Here is a 20,700-nt window from a genome sequence, read left to right on the forward strand (position 1 = left end):
GTGACCCCAATAGCTCAACATCACAGAAAGGTGCCTTTTCATCTGTAGCAGGCTGTAGATGACGAGCTTCAAGATCTCCAAAAGACAGACATCATCGAGCGCACATCAGGACCGACTCCGTGGGTATCGCCGGTCGTGGTGGTTCCCAAAAAGGGACAGGACAATAAGGTTCGTCTATTTGTGGACATGCGAGCACCCAACACTGCTATCGAGTGGGAACGACACCCGGGGCCACACATCAGCGACATGATTGCCCGCCTCAACGGAGCCACGGTATTTTCAAAACTTGACCTGAACAAGGGCTACCACCAGCTGGAGCTCCACGAAAAATCGCGCTACATCACGACTTTTACAACACATCAAGGCCTTTTTCGCTACAAGCGATTGAACTTTGGCATTTCTTCGGCCGCCGAAATTTTTTCCAAGAGGCTATTTGGCGAGTCATCCAAGGCATTCCCAATGCTTTTAACTACAGCGACGATTTACTAGTCTTCGGAAAGGACCAGACTGAACATGATACTGCTCTCGACAGGGTGTGCCACGCATTGCTGAATGCCAACTTAACCCTAAATGCAGACAAATGCGAGTTTCATAAGTCCACTTTGAAATTCTACGGTCACATCTTTTCCAGAGACAGCATGAAACCGGACCCAGAGAAAGTGTCCGCCCTGGCTGACACCCCGACGCCTCAAGATGTTGGTGACCTCCGCTCATTCCTCAGAATGGCGAGTTACTGCGCGCGCTACATCCGGGATTACGCCACCATCAGCCATCCCCTCAGAGAGATCACCAGGCAAGGCCAGCCATTCACGTGTACTGCTGCATGTGAACTTGCCTTCGCAGAAATCAAACAAGCTGTCAGTTCGGCCATCAATCTTGCCTACTTTGACGCCAGTAAGAGAACGGAAATCACCGTCGACGCCAGCCCCGTGGGTCTTGGCGCCATCTTGGCGCAATATCAGGAGGACTCAGACCAACGCCACATCATCGCCTACGCTAGCCGCAGCCTCACTGCTACCGAACGGAAATATTCCCAGCCAGAGAAAGAAAGTCTGGCAGTGGTGTGGGCGTGCGAACATTTTCATCATTTTGTGTACGGAAAGCACTTCACCATCGTCACGGATCACCAAGCCCTTGTCACCATTTTCGGCAACCCCAAAGCCAAGATGCCCCCGCGCATTGAACAATGGGGCCTGCGTCTCCAGGACTACATCTACTCCATTGTCCACAAACCGGGGAAAGCGGAAAATCCGGCCGACTATATGTCCCGACACCCTCGACCGCTCACGAGTGTGGCACATTCCGTGGCAGAGGAATACATTCACTTTGTCATTGACACCGCCTGTCCACCTACAGTCCCACTGGAAGCCATCAGGGATGCATCCGCCCACGACTCAATCCTGCAAGATGTCATGGACCGCGTACGCAATAATTCCTGGCGCCACGTGCGGGACTCTCCCCAGGACTCCATCCAGACTGTCCGTGACCTAGTGGCGTTCAAACATGTCCAGGATGAGCTCTCCATCAGTGACGACGGTCTACTCTTGAGAGGGGGGAGAATTGTGATCCCACAAGGACTACGACAAGGAGTGATCAACCTCGCTCATGAAGGTCACAGGGGCATAAGTGCCACGAAGAAGGTGTTACGGTAACGTGTCTGGTTCCCCACATTAGATCAAATGGTGGAGACCACCCTTAAAGACTGTGTCCCGTGCCAACTAGTAAGTCGCGAAGAACCACCCGCTCCCCTTCAAATTTCAGAACTGCCGGAAGGGGTATGGCAACAAGTCGCTATTGACTTCTTTGGTGCTCTGAAATCAGGCCAGTACATTGTCGTCGTCATGGACGAATACTCCCGATTTCCATTCGCACACCTAGTATCATCTACCAGAGCGGCCACAGTGATCCCAGTTCTCGACGAAATCTTTGCAGCATGGGGCATCCCGCTGCGAGTCAAATCTGACAATGGGCCCCCATTCAACGGCCAGGAGTTTGCAGAATTCGCAAAGCACCTCAACTTCAAACACCAGAAAATCACACCATTGTGGCCCCAAGCCAATGGCATGGTAGAACGCTTCATGGGGACCCTGAAAAAAGCAGTCCAGCAAGCAGAACTAGCTCATCGGGACATCCAGCAAGCCTTGAACTAAGTACTACGGGCATACCGCACCACGCCGCACAACACCACTAATCAATGCCCAGCCACTGTGATGCAAGGAAGAATTCCCCGCACACGACTACCCACGCTGGACCGGACACTCCAGCCGCAACCTGCAAATGTCGATCATGACAAACTGGTCAAAATAGACCATGAGAAGAAACTACAAATGAAAACATATGCGGACCGGCGCAGACGAGCCAAACACACTGACATCCAAGAAGGAGACTGGGTGATGGTCCGGCGTGACCGAAGGACAAAAGCGGACAGTCGATACCTTGCTCATCCCCTTAAAGTCAGCAGACAGAAAGGAACTATGATCACAGCCGAAGCTGACCACAAACGGATCACGAGAAACATCTCACACTTCAAGAAGTGTAACTCTAACAATAACTGTGAAATCCAGCCATATGAAGCCTCCACGGATTCATCAAGCCAAAGCGGAAACAGTGACCGAGCTCACCACAGCCCAGCGAGATCTGATGACCTCACAGACCTCCGCACCAAGACGCCAGAGTGATCAGAAGACCAACGCGTCTCATTGAAGAGATCTGAGAGACAGTAAGACTTTGTACAAAAGGGGGAGATGTCATATCGTTATGCCTGACCCTGCATGAAGACAGGACAGGCAATGGGGAAGGGGCGGGGGGACGGAAGCGGAAACAGGAAAACGGGGAATGTCAGTACGTGTGTGGCAGTGAAATAATAAAGACGTGCCACCATACGCTCCCGACTTCTGTGCCTCATTTAGGGGTAAGCGACAGCGTTGATATTCAAGTTCGTACTACTGTCATCGAGTTCCACAGAAGGCAATCTATTCCTTGATAAATAGACTGCAAAAGACTCTGCATCTAGATCCATGCAATGAGCAGCACCTTCTGCCAAAACATTGGTTATCATAAGAGGTGAGTTGAAGGGTTCATAGCTAACTGTGGAATTAAAGCTGGGTTCTAAAGTGAGGTCTCCATCTAGTTCAACACCATCATTGAAAGACAGCTCAGAGTCCAAAGGTTCCTCAGAATAAGCTGTTTTAGCAGACTGTTCTTGTAGAGTGGTGTGCGTAAGGTACTTAGCCATTACAAAGTTGTCTCCTGCAGATACGTTTAATACTTCACACGGTTTCAAGAGATTTGTGGATTCATTACTTTCATGCACATTCTTTCACTTAATATGATGAAGGCTTTTCTTCAAGTCCTCCAACTCCTGTTTGAATGTGTCCACTCTCAAATAATGTTGGTGAGCCAGTTCTTGACAGAGAAGCTGGAGTTCTCCCTCATAACGGTTGCATAGTTCATCCCGAACCCTCTCCAAATCGGCACTATGGGATCGAACAAGCTTGTGGCAACTTTCTTCTTTTTCCTGCTTTACATTTTGCAACTCTGAAGCATGAGCTTTTGTGTCCTCATCAATCTGTTGTTGAAGGACTTTAATGTTTTCAGCCTCTAAAAGCAGTTTATTATGTAGCTCTTGAACATCCTCCAGGAGCCGGTCATTTCCACGATTGAGCATCACTGCCTGCTCTTCTGCACGGGTGAGCTGAGATTTCATATCATCCAGCAAATCACTACAGTTTCGCTCTATTGCAGACTTATCCCTATGAAACTCTTCCTTCTAGTTCTGGAGCGCCTGCTGCAAACACTCACAAAGGGTTTCATTCTCTTGGCGTTTATGGTTTAAATCTGTTATAACAGAGTGTAAACCCTGGATATTTTGTGTGCAACAACCAGCACAGAATTGAACTGTAGCTTGCTCATTCTTGCATTTGACATCTATCTCATCAAATAGCTGGCTCTTGCTAGTCACCTTTCCTCCGTCACTCTCATGCACAATCATCTCTTGAAGTGTGCCACATAGACCATGATCTGCTTGAAAGGTATTTTTATCAATCTGCCTCACAGAGGCTATCTCCATTTTTAAATCTGTGACCTCCTGCTCTTTGAGCGACAGTACTTGTTCTAGCGAAGATATTTTCTGAGTAGAAAGATCCAGCTGGCCCTCGAGACTTTGGATGGTTCGCCCTTGTTCTGCAATGTCCTGGTCAAATTGATGGACTGACTGCTCTGTATCCTTCAGTGTCTCTTGCATCTTAGATAGCAGAGTCTCTTTATCATTTGTGGTCTTCTCAGAGGAATCCAGCTGCTCTTCCAACTCGCGTGCTTTCTCACTCAACATCTGGAGGCGAGTAGTCTGTACTCGGAGGTGGTTCTGAAAGATAGCTATATGTTGTTGAGATTGGGACAGGTCAAGCTTGTGTTGATTCTTGCTTTTCAGGAATGAATTGGCCTGCTGAATGGCCTGGCCTGCATTAGAATCTGGCAGTTCTTCCTCTTCCTGGGATCCACAATGCTGTAGTTGTTTCTCATTCTGGAAAGAAGCAGAATGGAGGAGATATTCCTGTAAATACTCCCCCTTCTGGGATGCAATCTGCAGAGTGCTTGGCCGCTCCCAGTGGGGCTGACCAAGCTCTTTGTCAGGGCCAGTTTTGGTTCCCAGTCCGGCCCTGAGAGTTGCTCTTCATTCTCGGACAAAGCATGATGTAGGAGTGGTTCCTCGGAATTAGTTTCCTCCTGGGATCCAGTCTGCTGAGAAAGCTTCTTCCGATTCTGTGGTGGAGTTTGATGAATCAAATGCTCCCCCAAATAGTTACCCTCTTCAGATGTAGTCTGCATAAATAACTTTTCCTGGAGGTGACTGCATGTTTGGGTTAAGTGCTCCAGCTGAAGTGAAGTGCTCTACTAGGTCATCATCCACTTCCGAATCTCTGAACAACATTCATTTCCAGAAATGGACTATCGAATGGGCAACACACATGTATATCCAGCTGGTTGGCAACAATCTCCAAATGAGGCTCTTGCTCCTTCGCTGTCAATTTTATGGAGGTTGGCTCAGCATTTTCACAAAACAAGTTGTTGATGATTTTACCACCAGTCACTACTCCCTCATGTGCTTTGGCAGCAACGCAACCATCCATTTCGCCAAGCATGACATCCATGTTCACAGAGAAAGTTTGGTTTTTACTTTTGGCACCCATTGATCCTTCTGTGAGCTTAATGATTTCCGTGACAGATTTGGAGTGAACATAGCCATCTTTAACTCCATGCATAAGCTCAGAATTTTCTGGAGGCAGGTTGTGAAGGCTGCCTTTTATCCCTCGATTCAGCAGCTCAATTTTATCTAAGGTCTGGTTTTGAGGTTTGTCTATCTCGCCAACAGCCAGTGCAACAATTTCAGATAAAGTATGGTTTTGAAGTCTGCCATCCATCTCCCCACCATCAAGTGCAATAATTTCAGAGAAACTTTGATTTTGAACACTGGGGTCCATTACCCCTTCTGTAAGCTCAATGTTCTCAGACACTTCGTTTTGAAGACCATCATCAAGCTCCACACCAGTAGATTCACATATTTCAGAGAAGCTTTGATCTTGAAGACTAGCATCAATCTCTCTATGCATGACCTCAACAGTCTCAGAGGTTCTGAAGGCTTCCATCCATCTCTCGATGTGAGAGCTCAAGGTCTTCAAAGATTGGGTTATGAAGTCCACCACTTGTTTCTCTATCAGTCAGCTCAATTATTTCAGAGGTCTGGATTTGAAGGCTGACACCATTGTCTTTACATGCAAGCTCTATAGAGTCAGAAAACGTTTGGTCATGAAGACTGGAATCCATTGTTAAATCCATTAGCTCAGAAACGTCAGAAAAGGTCTGGTTCTGCGGGCTTGCAACAATCAATGGATCAGTGGGTTGAACATTCTGAGGGGAAACCTGGTATTTTATACTTTTACCATGATCCATTTCTGTGACATGAGCATACTCAGAGGAACTCATTTGTGCACTATTCTCAACATCTGTATGAAAACTGTCATCCTGGTGCTCTATTGTGCACTTTTGCGTTGGAAGGTCATGCGAGTGGATAGGCGGGTTCTTCCTCTTCGACGTCTTTTTCTGCGGATGCGAGCCGTCACTTTTTGTTTTTCGCTGTCTGAAGCGAGCAACGATTACCATAAGCCACGAGGGGCCGAGCAGGGCCGGGGGCCAGGAGGGACTGATAAGTTCTTATTTCTGCGTTTCCTCACCTCCACACTGCTGCTGCTTCTACTGCTGCACTGCATCGCATTGCTTGGTGAACTGCGCGGTGAACTGGTGATTCAGATAACCTTGAAGATGAACAGCACTTGTAGGGGGAGCCAGTGTAGATTCTTTAGCACGCAGGTGAGGTGGGTGAATTTGGATTCCTTCAGTACCTTGTTGAGCCATGCTGCTGAGTGAAGCATGCCTGATAGGTGAGTGAGGGTGGTCTCTGTGATGCCATTGAGTTGGGTGGAGCCTCCATATCAGTGGAAGAGAACTAGGACTTCAACTGTCATTCTGAAGTCTTCTACTGGAGAAAAGGGTTTCACTTTTTTCAGAATGAGTTGAAAATAGTCAATTTTGGGGTTCCTCGCAATGTGTTCTTTGAGCGGGTTGTTTGATTTGAGGGTGAACCAGAGGGATTCAGCCTGCTCTGTCTGTTGGGATTCGAAGCACATTAGGTTTAAGTTGGAGAGACATGACTGAATCAAAGAATGTTTGAAATTGTTAGCAACTAGGAGGAATCAGGTATTTGTGGGGTTTAGCATCATGTAGTTTTGTGACATCCAGGTGTGGATGGATTTGAAGTAGACTTTGAATCTCTGTATGAATTGAGGAGATTTTGAGACATAATTGGTGTTGGCAGTTTAACAGTAGATCTTGAAGTTTCTATCTGCAAGCATGGCTTGCAAGCGGTCCACTTAAAGGTTGAAAATGATGGATTGCATGATGGAGTCCTGATGAACTCTGCAGATGATGGGGAAAGTCTGAGATCCTGTCGTTCTTATTTGAATAAGTTGCTGTTGGTTGGTGCAGAAGGATGTGAGTCATTGCAGGAGTGTGCCAGTGAAGCCAAGGCAAGTTTTCAGGGTGTGGATCAATGCTATATGGTTGATGGTATCAATAACTGCAAAGAGGTGAAGCAGGACAGGAGTCAAGGATCATTTTTGATGTTGAGGAAAAGGGCATATTTGACTGCTTGGAGGGTGGCTATTTCAATCGTGCAGCATGGACGGATCCCCGATCGATAGAGGCGAAGTAGTTCTTTTTTTAAATCTTCTTCTACAGCTGAGTGGCAACTGCCTTCTTGATGATTTTTTCAACAAATGGGAGATGGGCCACAGTATATTAGTTGCCAATTTCGGCTGAATCTAGTGCAGGCTTTTCTCAGCAGGGTGAAAATCTGTGCAACCTCGGAACAGTAAAGGAAGGTGCTCTGGGTTAGTGACAAGCTGAAAATGTGAAGAAGGTTATAGGTGGTAGTATGGATGATGGTGATAAATGCACAATGTTAAATCTGATTTTATTGATTTTCTTTGTCTTGTAATGAAATGGCTGATAGCTTTGCATCTGTCGGCTGATGGTGGGGTAGCATGTTCTGGGGCAGGGTTCACACCCTGTTTATCTGCTTTCCTGAGAACTTTGCCTTTGTTGATTGCTGCATTGATTGAGGTCTTGTAAGTGGGTGGTTTTAGCTGTGATACTCATGAAACAATGGTTACAATGGAGTGCTTCCAGAAGGGCAAGGTCCTCCTGGAATTTTGATTTTCTAAATTTTCTTCTGTCTCCATATGGTGTGCTTATTTTTGGTACGTTCTTGGGTGTACTAGGGTGCTGATGACTTGGAGCCATGGGTTTTCAGAGGAACATAACACTAAGGGATTGTTCATTGTGGTTTTGTTAATGTTGTGAAGGGCTGTTGACGTCTGTGGAGGACTGAAAGCATCTGGGTGGGTAGATTAGTTGTTCTTGGAGTTCTTCTAGAACGATATCTTTAAAGGAGCAAAATGTAAATTTCTCATTTTTCTGCTGCCCTTCATGTGGGGAAGTGGCATGTGTGATGATGAGGAGATTGGTGAAGGGGGTTGTAAATAATTATGCAAATGGGATTACTAATTCAGACTCCATTTAAAAAAATGCTTTTATGGACCTTGGCCAAATTCCAAAAAGCAACCATGAGCACAGAAATATTAATTTTGCACATTAACTCATGTTACACTTTAAGGTAGTGGATACAGTATGTCTGTCAGCGTTTTTACGCAACTATATGATTATATGTCATATGGCATGGAGGAAACAACTTATCTTGTATATGCCATGAAGATAAGTGCTCAACCGGGCCACTATGTATGAGTTTGTAGTAGTCTTTCCTTAAGCTTCTTATCTATCTACTCTGTACTATTTATGATGTCACTGTCATGGTAATAGAATGTGTTGGTTTGAATCCCAGGAGCCAGTTAGTTCCTGGAAGCTGTGGAGATGAACAGTCATTAAAGTATGTGCTCTTACACTTACCTGGAACAGTGTAATCACTACAAATTTGGCAACGAGTTTGACTGTTGGTCTCTCTCCACCCACGTGTGCAGCACTCTCCTGTGTTTTGAGTCCACAGTCTGCCAACTTCAGCTGGGTTTGTTTGGCCACCTAGAGCCATGCATGCAAGAATCTGCCTCAGTTTTGCGGAGGATCTTCTCTGTTGAGATGTTTTCGACTCGCAGAGCAGAAGAGGGAAGTCAGTAAGCTGTATCATATGCTCTCTGCGTGTGCCACATTGCTGGCAAGCTGTATTCAAGTTGTTCCATTTACTCCGAGGCTGCGAGTCATCAAAGAGATAAGGGGTAGAAACCGTGAGTTGTCCTGGCAAGTATTGCTGTGTGGTATGGTCAGTGCCTGATTTGCTGGCAAGGGAGTGCCATAGTCGTTTGCTGTGTGTGTCTCTGGAACAGGATCTTCCGTACTGCGTGCACGGCTGTTTACTGGTATGGAGATCCTTCCTTCACCACAGTTCATTCACTTTGATGACTTGTTGGATTGTGCAGTGGGTGTTGGCGAAGACAAGCAGCGCATCACAGCTACTGTCTTTGTGCACATCATTCTTTATTTACTTGGTAAAAGGCAAGCAGCGCGTATTTCACCCTGCTTTCCCTGCGTGGCCGAAGGTTTCCTTTGTGAAGGGAAGAAGTGACGCAGTAGGATCTACGTCATCGGACACATACTGCATCTGGCGTATTTCACCCTGCATTTCCCGTGTGCGGCCGAAGGTTTCCTTGGTGAAGGGAAGCGACGCGGTAGGATCTACGTCATCGGACACATCCCGCATCTCGCCTTGTGTTGTTCTGATCTCCTGAAGGGAGAGGTAATTGTTTATCAACCTCCCGGAGTTATTTTGCGGTATTGGGTACATTAGAGGAGGACGTGGAGGTTCAGTGTCACAGTTGTGCTGCAGAAACGGTGAATATTTGGTTGAACAACCACAGCGTGAGTGGATACCAAATTCAGGAGACAGCTTTATTGTTTGACTCAGCAGGTTTCTTTTTATTTCGTTTTTTCAAGTTAAAACTTATTTTGCATATTTACCTTGTTTCTATTCAACCATCTATGAAAGTGGATGTTTTACAACTAAGACAACTACAACAACATCTCTCGCAGTCAAAATAATAATATTGTCCATGCATCTGTGCAAATTTTATCTTATTTTGTCCTACAGGTGGACTTTTATTATTTCAACCTTCTATTGTAGTTTTAATTTTGCGACTTTACATTCATTACGCAGAATGTACAACCCCCTCCACCATTTTTACAGCTTCCAGGTGATCCACCAGTTAGGTGGAAAGTATGGTATAGAGCGTTTGTGAAATATTTAGGTGCCCTGGGGGGGTACAAGATTTAGTGCTGAAAGGAAACGATTCATACTAGAGCATAATCTAGGGTGTGAGGGACAAGCTGTCTTAGAACATCTACCTCCTCTTGATTTAGTTGAGGGAGAAGACAAATTAAATTAATTCAATCAAGCAGTGAGAATTTTGGAGAAACAGTTTGATGTAGAGTGTAGTCTAGTTGTAGCCAGACACACATTTTTTACACGAGAGCAAGACAACGAGGAAAGCATTATGTCTTATGGGGCAGCTCTGCCCATTCTTGCCTCAGAGTGTGAATTTGAACATTTCACTTCTCAAATCATTCGTGATCAAATTGTAGTCAATTTTAGAGATAAGAAAGTTCAAGAAAGTTCAAGAAAAATTACTTACTTTAAAGAACCCTTCTTTGCAAGAAACCATTACCATTGTCAAAACTATTGAACTTTCTCAGAAAGCCTCCAGAGAGCTTAAACCCGAGAAGAATGTTGTGGGTGTCGTGAAGGACTGTAAATATCAAGGTGATAAAGCACAGGGAGATAAAAACAAACCTCAGTCTGAGCAAAAAGGGAACAGGTACGTTCCTATCAAATCTGAGAAGAAAGGATCTTACTCAAAGTACAAAATGTGGGTTTCCTTCTCATTTTTCCAAATTTAAGGGTGTGTCCTACCAGGAATGCGTCTTGTCACAAGTGTGGTAAACAAGGGCATTTTGCCAAAATGTGTGGGTTCCGTGGCAATGGTAACGTTGTGTATTCTGAAGAAGAGAAGAGTGATCTTGTGTGTGAGGTTGTGAGTTCGTTAACTGATCTTATAATGGTTGTCAAGGATGACTCTGAGAATTGTGTTGATCCCGTGGTATGTGTTGGTGGATGGTAAGTCTCTATAATTGTTGGTGGATTCCAGAGCACGACTATGATTACCGAAGAGTTTTTTGAGAGCATCTGGGAGAACAAGCCTCTCAATCCACCAGACAGAAGTCCTGTTTCCTGTGAAAGAATGAAGATTAAATTAAAGGTTTTTTTTGTAACAACTCTTGTTTTTAAGGACATGCATATTCAAGGGAAGGTCTACACGGCAAAGAAAGAACTCAATATTCTTGGTTGCTTTCATTAGGGTTTGTTTGGCATGACACTTAGACCTGGAACGGTAGAGCAAGTCTCGGTGGTGGACGACTCTTCTCAAGGTGAGAGTTTGGTCTCTTGGTCTAACAAATTATGTAAAGGCTTGTGGAGACAAATTTGGATGTGTTAAAGGCTTCAAGCATTTTATCAAAGTCAAGGAGGATGTTGTCCTGGTTAAGCACAAGTTACGCAATGTGCCGTTTAGTATCAGAGATGATTTGTCAGCTGAAATCAAAAGGATGTGTGAAGCGGGTGTCATTGAACCTATTGAGTACTCCCTTTGGTTGTCTCCCTTGGTGGTCGCACGTAGAAAGAATGGCAGTCTAAGAGTTTGCATAGATTTGCGCAGTCTGAACCGGGAGGTCTGGGTAGACTCACATCCTCTCCCTCGTATTTATGAAATTCTTTCAAAGTTTGATGGTGCAAGATACTTCTCAAAAAATTGATATTGCCTCAGCTTATCATCAAGTGGAGTTGGACCCGGCTTGTAAGCATTGGACAGCTTTTGCGTCGCCTGTCGGTACCTTTCAGTTCAGAAGGATACAGTTCGGCTTAGCTTCGGCAGCCTGTTTTTCAACGGATTATGGAGAAGATTTTGGAAGGTGTTATGGATAAGGTGGTGTTCCAAGATTACATTTTGGTGGCTGGAAAGTACAGAGAGTCACATTGCAAAAAAAATCTTGCTATGGTGCTGGAGAGATTGCAGGGGAAAGGAATTGTGGCAAACAAACTCAAGTGCCTTTTTGGTGTGGAATCCATTTATATTTGGGGCATCAGATTTCTGGTGATGGTATTGTACCAAGAGAAGGTCTTATCGAGGCCATTGGCAATGCTCCTTGCCCTACTTCCAAAGAACAGGTCTCTTCATTTTTGGGTGTTTGTGAGTTTTACAGAAACTTTGTTTATAATTTTGCTGCCAAGACTGTGCATTTGAGAGGCCTGCTCAAGAGAAAAGCCAGGTTTATCTGGGATGACTCCTGTCAGAATTAGTTTTCTCAAATTAAAAAAGTTGTGCAAACACCGTTTGATCCTCTCTATCAGTGTACTGTGGTGGTGGATGCCAGTTTGGATGGTTTGGGAGGCATGATTTCTCAGGTCAAACAGGGTAAGGAATACACTGTGGGTTTTGCCTCTCGAGCGTTACTTCAGAGTGAAAAAAATTACTCGGTCATTGAAAGAGAGTTGCTGGCATGTTGTTGGGCTTTCGAAAGATTCAAGTTTTTTTTGTGGGGTAAAACCTTTAGTCTACTCACTGACCACAAACCTCTCATTCCCATTCTCAATGGCAATATTGTTAAAGATTACACTCCGAGAATTGCAAGGTTAAGTTCTAAATTGTTACAATATAACTTTGATGTTGCGCACATACCTGGTGGAAAAAACACAAGGGCCGATTTCCTTTCAAGGTCTCCTTTACCGTTGGGAAAACAAGATCTTGGTGATGATGATGCAAACGGAGAATGTCTCATTGCTGCAGTGGATGCTTGTTGTGTGGATTGTTTCACTGAACGTGAGTGGTTCTGTGGGATGGCGTCTGATGTTGTCCTCCGGAGAGTAAAAGGGTTCATTGTGTCCGGGTGGCCCAAGGAAAAACATTTGGATAGGGACATTCATCCTTTCGAACAAGATTGTTGATGAGCTTACTTTGAAGGGTGGAGAAATGATCATGCGGGGGATACATTTGTTTCTCCTGAATCGTTGAGAGCTCGCATTCTCGATTATGGCCATGAAGGACATCTTGGACAGACGAGTACAAAAAGGAGGTTTCGTTGTGTGTATTGGTGGCCTTCCATGGACCGTCAAATTAATGATGTTGTGGAAATATGTGTGACATGTTGTACCAGTGACAAGGTTATAAAGATTGCTTCTCCTCCCGTACAAGAGGTGGAAGTTCCTAATGGTCCTTGGTTGAAGCTAGCTATCAATTTTGTGGGTCCTTTCAATGTTTGCCTAACAAGTACAAATTTGCTTTGGTTGTTGCTGATTACTTCAGTAAGTGGTGGGAGGTTCAATTTATGACCAAACCCAATTCTCAAGACGTCATCAAGTTTCTTCAGAGTCCTTTTGCCAGGGAGGGTTGCCCTAAAGAGATTGTATCTGACAATGGGGTACAATTTACTTCCAAAGAGAGTCTGATTTTTTTAGTCAGTCTAGAATTTCTCATGGCCGTGTGGCTTGTATCACCCACAGGCCAATGGTTTAATTAAGCGCACTAACCGTATTCTTGTTGAGTGTGTCCAGTGGGCTGTTTCATCTAGGATTGATATCAAAGAAGCGGTTCAGAGCATGTTGTGGGCACATCGCACAACTCCTAGTCCCATCACGGGTTCCAGCCCCTTTGTAGTGCTTAGGGGTAGCAAAGCTTCTTTTCACATGTGTCCTGCTTGGATGAAGAAGTGGGGCTTACTGTCAAAGAGTGGGGATACTCAGGCAGATGTTGGGATGCATTCTCAATCTGTGGTCCCAGTTGTGGTAGATTTTAAGTCTAGTGTGTGTGTGTGTGAGATTCGGTGAGAATTAAGTCTCTACTTAATGTTTCGAAGTTTTTGGCAAAATGTGGTCCTCTTGTTTTGCTGTGAGGGTCAATGGGAAGAATTGGTGGAACTTGCCCAGGATTTACAAGATTCCCAGGAGGGTAGTGTTGCAGTTAGGTCTTGAGTCTAGGGATGCTATCCATTCCCAGCTGACTCAGAAAGAGAGTTTTCTGCAACCCTCACAGCTTACCATGTCTTCACCAAAATATGTCCCTCCACTCAGGAGTGGTAGGATAAGTGTGCCGGCAAATCGTCTGAATCTATACTCTAATCTATAGTTGTTTTTTAATTGAACATGTACCCGTGGGTCTTTCATCCATCATTAATTCATGTTTTTTGTCATTTGTCATTTACAAATGTACTTCTGGATTCATTGTGCATTATTCTTCATTGCTGTTTCTCCTTCCTATGATTTTCCTAAAATGCCCTATGTTCTTTGTTTCTCTTTGCATGTTTTTTCTTTCTATTTTCCCTTGTTTTAGCTTCATGGGAAGAAAGGAGATGTTGTAGTAGTCTGGTTCCTTAAGCTTGTTATCTATCTACTCTGTACTATTTATGATGTCACTGTCATGGTGATAGAATGTGTTGCTTTGAATCACAGGTGCCAGTTAGTTCCTGGAAGCTGTGGAGATGAGCAGTCATTAAAGTATGTGCTCTTACACTTACCTGGTCCAGTGTAATTACTACAGAGTTCTTAGTATTTTGCTTCCATATACTGTCAGTCAGCTTGCCTGTCAAAGTGTTGCAAGGTGTGTTCTGAAAGAGAGAATGCAGTTTTTAAACTGTGTGGGCTGGAATGTTCCTATTGGAGCAAGACCAAGGTGGACTTGTATTTGCCCTGCTCTTTCTAGAATTACAGAGTGGGCAAAAAGCTATGGAATGGAAGGCCGCCTGAGTAATTACAAGTGGTTTAGATTCATTCAAGCATTCTACCTATCACCTTTTTGTTTTCGTCATTGTTGTTATTGTTATTGGCATTTATAGAGCGCTACAGCTACCTGAAGATGTCCTGGCGCTGTACGAAGTCCTTCAAAAGTTTATAGCTGTGAGATATGACTATGCATATTAATTGGTGAAGATGTATTTAACGCCTTTCTGAAGGCCAGTATGTCATTCATATTCCTGAGGTGAAAGGGGAGGCTGTTCCATGCCCTAGCAGCATTAGCTACAAAGCTTCTGCCCCCGCAGCTGGCTTATTTAACCAGTGGCACCATCACCAGTTTACCGAATGATGACCTTAACGCTCTGTTCGGAGTATACCAGCGTAGTCATTGTTGAAGATAGTCAGGCCCAAAGTGTGACGGGTATGCCCAGTCGTGGGTTCTGGGCTCACTCTGCCATATGAATAAAGATATACCTCATTGACGAAGCCTAAATAGTTCATAATTGGTCTGGGATTTCTTCTGTTTCCATCTGGAGGGCACCTGGAGAGGCAGTTCTTAGTGAATTGTTTCTATTTGAGCAGAATAAGGCTGATTTGCATATGGCCCTTCTGTGACATCGTGGGGGAGAAGACAATGGTCTGGAATGCAGCTCCAAGTACTTTTCAGTGGCTGAGATTATTTTAAGCGTTCCACCCTTCACCTTTTTGTTTTCCTTAGTTTTTTATTGAGAGGGCAGACATCTTTGTCACTTACTTAGCAAGACTCAGAGATACCAAATATGCACCATGAATGATTATTCTCTAATTATTATGCAGAGTGAATCTTGATTTCATTAAAGACAAACGGAGGCTAACATTATGCTATGTACTTTTATTGCTGCCCCAACATGCAGCCCTTTAAAGTACATCAATAAATCATAAACATTTAGAATGTTTGTGAAGGAGCATAGCTATCCTGTGTGCAGGGCTATCTTCCTCTTTTAGCTGTGAAACATACAAGGATGAAATGATCCTTTTCCGGTTTCAAGAAAAAACAGAATTCGGAAAATCATCTTGTTACTTCTCTCAATCTTATATGGTATTATCTAAAGTAAGAGAAAAATAATGTAAAGTAAAAGGTAATATACACTGCACATTAAACAGACTTAAAACGTTCCAGGTCACAAAATGTATGATTTAAACTTCAGTATATTTTTTCCCCTCAAGGGTGTGGGGGGTGGGATAATGTTAGCCTCCATTTGTCCTTAACGAAATCAAGATTCTCTCTGCATAATAATTGAAGAATCGTCAATTCATTACAAGACTGGAGGCTACCATTATGCATGTTTAATGCTATCGGGAGCTACATTGCCAACATGCTCTATTGGTCTTAAATAAAATTCCTCAAAAGTGTTAGCATTTGACCAATCGGCTGTTCTAAGAATTTCCGTTAGGGAACCTCCTGGCCAAATTACCTTACTAGACATGGTTCCTCTAGAAGAGTTTTCTCCAAATATTGACAGGTCAATGACTGCCTCACTCATTATGGCCCGTATCCATCTAGCTAGAGTTGCTGATGAAACTGGTTTATGGGGTTTGACATAGGATAACAGCAGTTGATCAACTCCACTCCTTTTAAATTCCGCAATTTTGTTATCATAAATTTTCATGCATCTTACCACACAAAATTTTTCACAGTCATTGAAAAAGGGATAGAATACAGAATCAGACATGGCCTTTGTCCTTTTATATATGTCAAAATGTACGCCCTCACTGGAATCGAATCTGTTAGATACCTCCAGAACCTTTATATTTGAAACTCTTTTTTGAAGAAGTTAAGCAAAGTAATGTGGCCAATTTCATTGATATCTGTTTAAGAGATAGGTAAGTATTATCTTGCCAAGATATAAAAACTTTGAAAATTGAACTGCCATCCCACATGGAGTCATAGCATGCTTTAGGTGGTCTTTTAAGTCTAACACCCTTCAGTGCTCATTTTATTAGAGAATTACTACCAATATCTAAGTTCACTAAGGCATGCCCAGAGGAAATTGAGGATCTATAACAATTAATGGTCCTCTAGGAGAGACCAGATGCAAAGAGTGTCGCTATATAATTGGCTATTTGCTGTACAGGGACATTTACGGATTCCACATTTCTCTCCAGGCACCAACTACACCACTTTTTCCACACACCCCTATATCTTTTCTGGTTCCTGGAGCCCAGGCTTCATCCAATAACTTTTTAGCTTCTGGTGAAAGGTCTGAATATCTATTAGGTCCCCTGAAATCCTCCAGACAAGAAGGTTAATTTTCCCCTCTAAAACCAAAGGGTGGTCTTCTCCATCTGGGCCCTGAAGCAGGCCCGGGGATGCTGGAACTAGACATGGAATATCTATAGCTAATTCAATCACTCCCATGAACCACACTTGGGATCTCCAGAAGGGAGTCGCAAGGATGATAGTGTTGGATTCGACTCTCACTTTCCACAGAACTCTTTGAATTAGGGAAAAGGGGGGAAAAGCATAGGCTATGGTCTTGACCCAAGGTTGAAGAAAGGCGTCTATTGCAGTTGCCCCTGGATCTGAGTTCCAACTGAAGAAAGTTGGTACTTGGAAGTTTAACCTGCTCGCAAATAGATCCATCTGTATTGGGCCCCAAAAGTCCTGAATCAGAGAGAAGACTTCTGGATGTAACTTCCAATCGCTGGAATACCTCAGGGATCTCGAGTTCCAGTCTGCTCTTACATTATGAACCCCTGGAATAAATTCTGCTCTTAGGATTAATTTGTGTCCCAACAAAAATACCATATTTGACTCGCTATATCTAACAGCATTTTGGATCTCGCACACCCTAATATGTTTATATATGAAACTGCTGAGAAGTTGTCTAAATGAATCAGTGGGTTTGAGTTCTTTAGAAGATCCTTGAAGCTCATAACAGCATTTAAGGCTGCCAGCATTTCCAGACAATTTATATGAAGAGACTGTTCCCCTAGGGAACATCTTCACCCAGTCTCTATCTTCCCTACCTGGGCTCCCCATCCTGTGTTGCTCGCAGGGCCGGCTCTAGGGGGTTGTGATCGGTGCCACCCACCGGGCGCTGACTTAGGGTGGGGGCGTCATGTGCATCGTTTTAAAAGCACCTAATGCCGCGTACATTGTCCCAGAAATTTCCAGGCATCAATAAAAATGACAATTCCAGTGATTAATGTTCTTCTGGGAGAGAGACCAAAGCTTTGTCTAGTGAAGGTTCTGACTCATCATAGCGCAGAGGGTTAATATGCCTACTACAATGAACGTGTCCCATTCCCAATGTTTTGGTGGGCAGCCGTGGTTCCTGCACACTCATAAGTAGGGGTGGGGGGGAATCAAGCTTTTATGTGCAGAAGTCTGCCATCATGTTTGTCGCTTTATTTTTTGTGAATATTAAATAATAGCATCATTTTTACATGATTTGACATGTATCAATTGGTAGCCCTGACATGATACAAAAAAATACCCTTTCCACACAGAATGTGTTGAGGGGACCTGAGACACTTCTACGTCACAAATAATCATAGCCTTCGGGCTGATTGGGGGCCCCGGGAAGGGTGGGCGCCTTCTTGCACCACAGGGGATGCATGGGTCTGCATCACACCCCTGCTTTGTAGTTGCACTACGCTTAGGTCCATTTTGTAGTGCCACTACACTTAGGTCCTGTCAGTTTGCGGACATTTGAAAACTTTTATAGTGCCACAAAGACAAGCAAGCACCATTTAAATGGATTAACATATTAGGTTCAGTGAAAGCGAAAGTTGGGTAAATTAACATAATCAAAATTCATATTGAGTAATTAATATCCTCATCTGATTTTATCACTCCAAAATTAAACGTTTGAAATGTAGACCTAACTTGGCATTCAGTCACGTCATTACATGCCATTACTACTAGTCAGAATTTGCAGGATAAGAAGGGAATGGGTATGGGAGCATGTAACAGTCAGTACAAGTATTAAGAGAACACAATGACTAGACTATGGAAAACGGTGCACATTTGATAGTTATATTATATATATATTATATATATAATATAAATAGGTCAATGGTTTAATGCTTTTCTTAGGGACCCTTATGTTACTTGCATTTTATAAATTAAAATCTCAATATAGAGCAGTGAGCTATTGACTGCCACCAAAATGCTGCATGCAAACTGCAAGGAACTATATATTTTTTGCCCAGTCTTCCGTTGTCCTAATATTGCAAATGGAGTTAATTTGGTTAGAAATCCATTCTTATTATTATTAAAGAAAACCCCTAACAGAAGCTTTAAGTTGACGTTAGTCATGCTAACAAAATAGAGAACTGACATTTTCCCCTCTATGAAATGCTGCAGAACTATGTGCAATGATTACTTGCAGTTTATAAGTAAAAATCTTAATATAGAGGAGTGAGTTATTGACTGCCATCAAAGAGCTGCATGCAAACTGCAAGGAACATATTAGAGCTATATTTTTTTTGCCCAATCTTTTGTTGTACTAATATTGCAAAAGGGGTTCATTTGGGTAGAAATCAATTCTTATCATTATTAAAGAAAATCCCTAACAATGGTGTCACATTTGAATTTCTGAATTTGTGATTTTCCAGTCCAAGTGCTCTTAAACTGTAGTGCCTACCCGTATGGATGAACTGTGACTCCTACTCCTTGTAGGCCTCTGTCTTATGTAACATCTCCTGTTTACTGATTTACACACGTATGATTGTCTCTGTGCAATGCCTGTGTGATGTAAAGTGTTCTGACATCTTAAACTGGTATGAGTGGTGCTATAAAACTAAATTAATCTAAGAGACAGTGGTTATGGAGACTTGAGGAGCACTGTCAAATGGTGGTAGTGAAGGAATCTATGGCGATGGTGGTCTTTGGGGGGCGCCAACCACCAGTGCTAAAGCCGGCCCTGGTTGCTCGCATCTGACTCTATTACGAAGTCTGGTATATTCCCAAAAATGGCCCTGGCTCACATCTTTTTTATCTTTACAAATTTTTTGTGTGGCAAAATTAGTTGGGTTAAGACTGAGTCCACTTGAAAGCCCAGGAAGTTTATCTTTTGAGTAGGAGTCAGAACCGACTTCTCCGTATTTATATAAACCCTACGTTTTCTAGGAGTTTCATAGCCAGAAGTAAGCAGGGCACAAGTCCTAAACATAGAAGTGGGGGGACACTGATGTCATGACAGTAAGTAATGTCACAAATGGTGGCTTGCACCATCAGATTCATTGCCTCCCCTCGCTCACCCCTTAGATGCGATAGCATCAGAGAAGCCAGCGCGTGAGCAGCGTTCTGAATGAGCTCCGAGCTCGCCCCAGAGAGGCCAAAGAGTAAATCTGTGGCTCCATTTGCTCCAGTTATCGAGCTCTCTGTAAAATAAGTGGGAGGACGCCGTCCACCTGCGTGGTACCCCGACTCCAGCCCTGGAAGTAAGTGATTTTGAACCTCTATTCTGCCCTGTGAAATAATGAGGATGTTGTCTAGATATATGATTAATCTTACGCCTCTCTCCCTGAGGTAAGTGACTACTGGACAAAGTACTTTTGTGAAACACCACAGTGCCAAGGACAGTCCGAAGGGGAAGCAATGTAACTGATAAAGTACACCCCTCCATGTGAAACAGAGATATTTTTGGCTGTCCTTGTCCATGGGAATTGTAAAGTAGGTGCCCTTGATGTCTAGTTTTACTAACCAATCTCTTGTCTGTAGAATATCTCTCAAGAGGTGAATACTCTCCATTTGAAATCTGTTCTGATCTCTCAGATTTAGGACTGGTCGCCAGCCTTTGTCTTTTTTCTTTACCAGGAAGATTGTACTTACAAAGCCTTGTGTAATCTTCTGATTCTTCACAATTGATAGAGCTCATTTGTTTAGCATCTGTGTTACTTCTAGATCTATAAGGGTCATTTTCTTTTTTTCCTAGAGTAATTCCTTGGGTTTTCTGAGTTGGTATGGAGTTTCCCAAAAATCTATTTTGAAACCTGTAACTGTTTCCAATACCCAAGGGTGGAGAGTTACCAATTCCCAATTTTTGGCAAACAGTCTTAGTCTGCCCCCTACCTTGAAGGTTGAAGGAGTAATGATGCTCACCTTGGTATCCTTGGGTGGAGGGTCTTGCTCTTCCTCCATGGTTTCTTGGGGTTCTGTCTCTCTGATGGTAAAAATGTGAGTTTTGGCGATAACCCCTCCATTAGTATTGGGGGTTCCTGTGAGTAGAACTGGGACCTGAAGGATGCACGGCTGGCAGTCAGACCCCTCCTGTCAGCCCTTCCAAAAAGTGAACGTGAGCCAAAACCCT

The 20,700-nt window shown here is 43.7% G+C and overlaps 1 protein-coding gene across 1 annotated transcript in view; it reads left to right on the forward strand.

The window, feature by feature from the left end:
- The window catches only part of LOC144769444 (polycystin-1-like), a 640,821-nt gene that overhangs the window by 149,877 nt on the left and 470,244 nt on the right, over positions 1-20,700 (forward strand). Inside the window, exons 10-15 of the mRNA XM_078653538.1 lie at positions 49-436; positions 577-1,648; positions 6,872-7,082; positions 10,204-10,436; positions 10,520-10,718; positions 10,977-11,046. Of these exons, the coding sequence (XP_078509664.1) occupies positions 49-436; positions 577-1,648; positions 6,872-7,082; positions 10,204-10,436; positions 10,520-10,718; positions 10,977-11,046 (2,173 nt within the window). The remainder of the gene's footprint in view (positions 1-48; positions 437-576; positions 1,649-6,871; positions 7,083-10,203; positions 10,437-10,519; positions 10,719-10,976; positions 11,047-20,700) is intronic.

The sequence above is a fragment of the Lissotriton helveticus genome, chromosome 7, assembly GCF_964261635.1.
Source record: "Lissotriton helveticus chromosome 7, aLisHel1.1, whole genome shotgun sequence".
In the NCBI taxonomy this organism is placed as follows: Eukaryota; Metazoa; Chordata; class Amphibia; order Caudata; family Salamandridae; genus Lissotriton; species Lissotriton helveticus.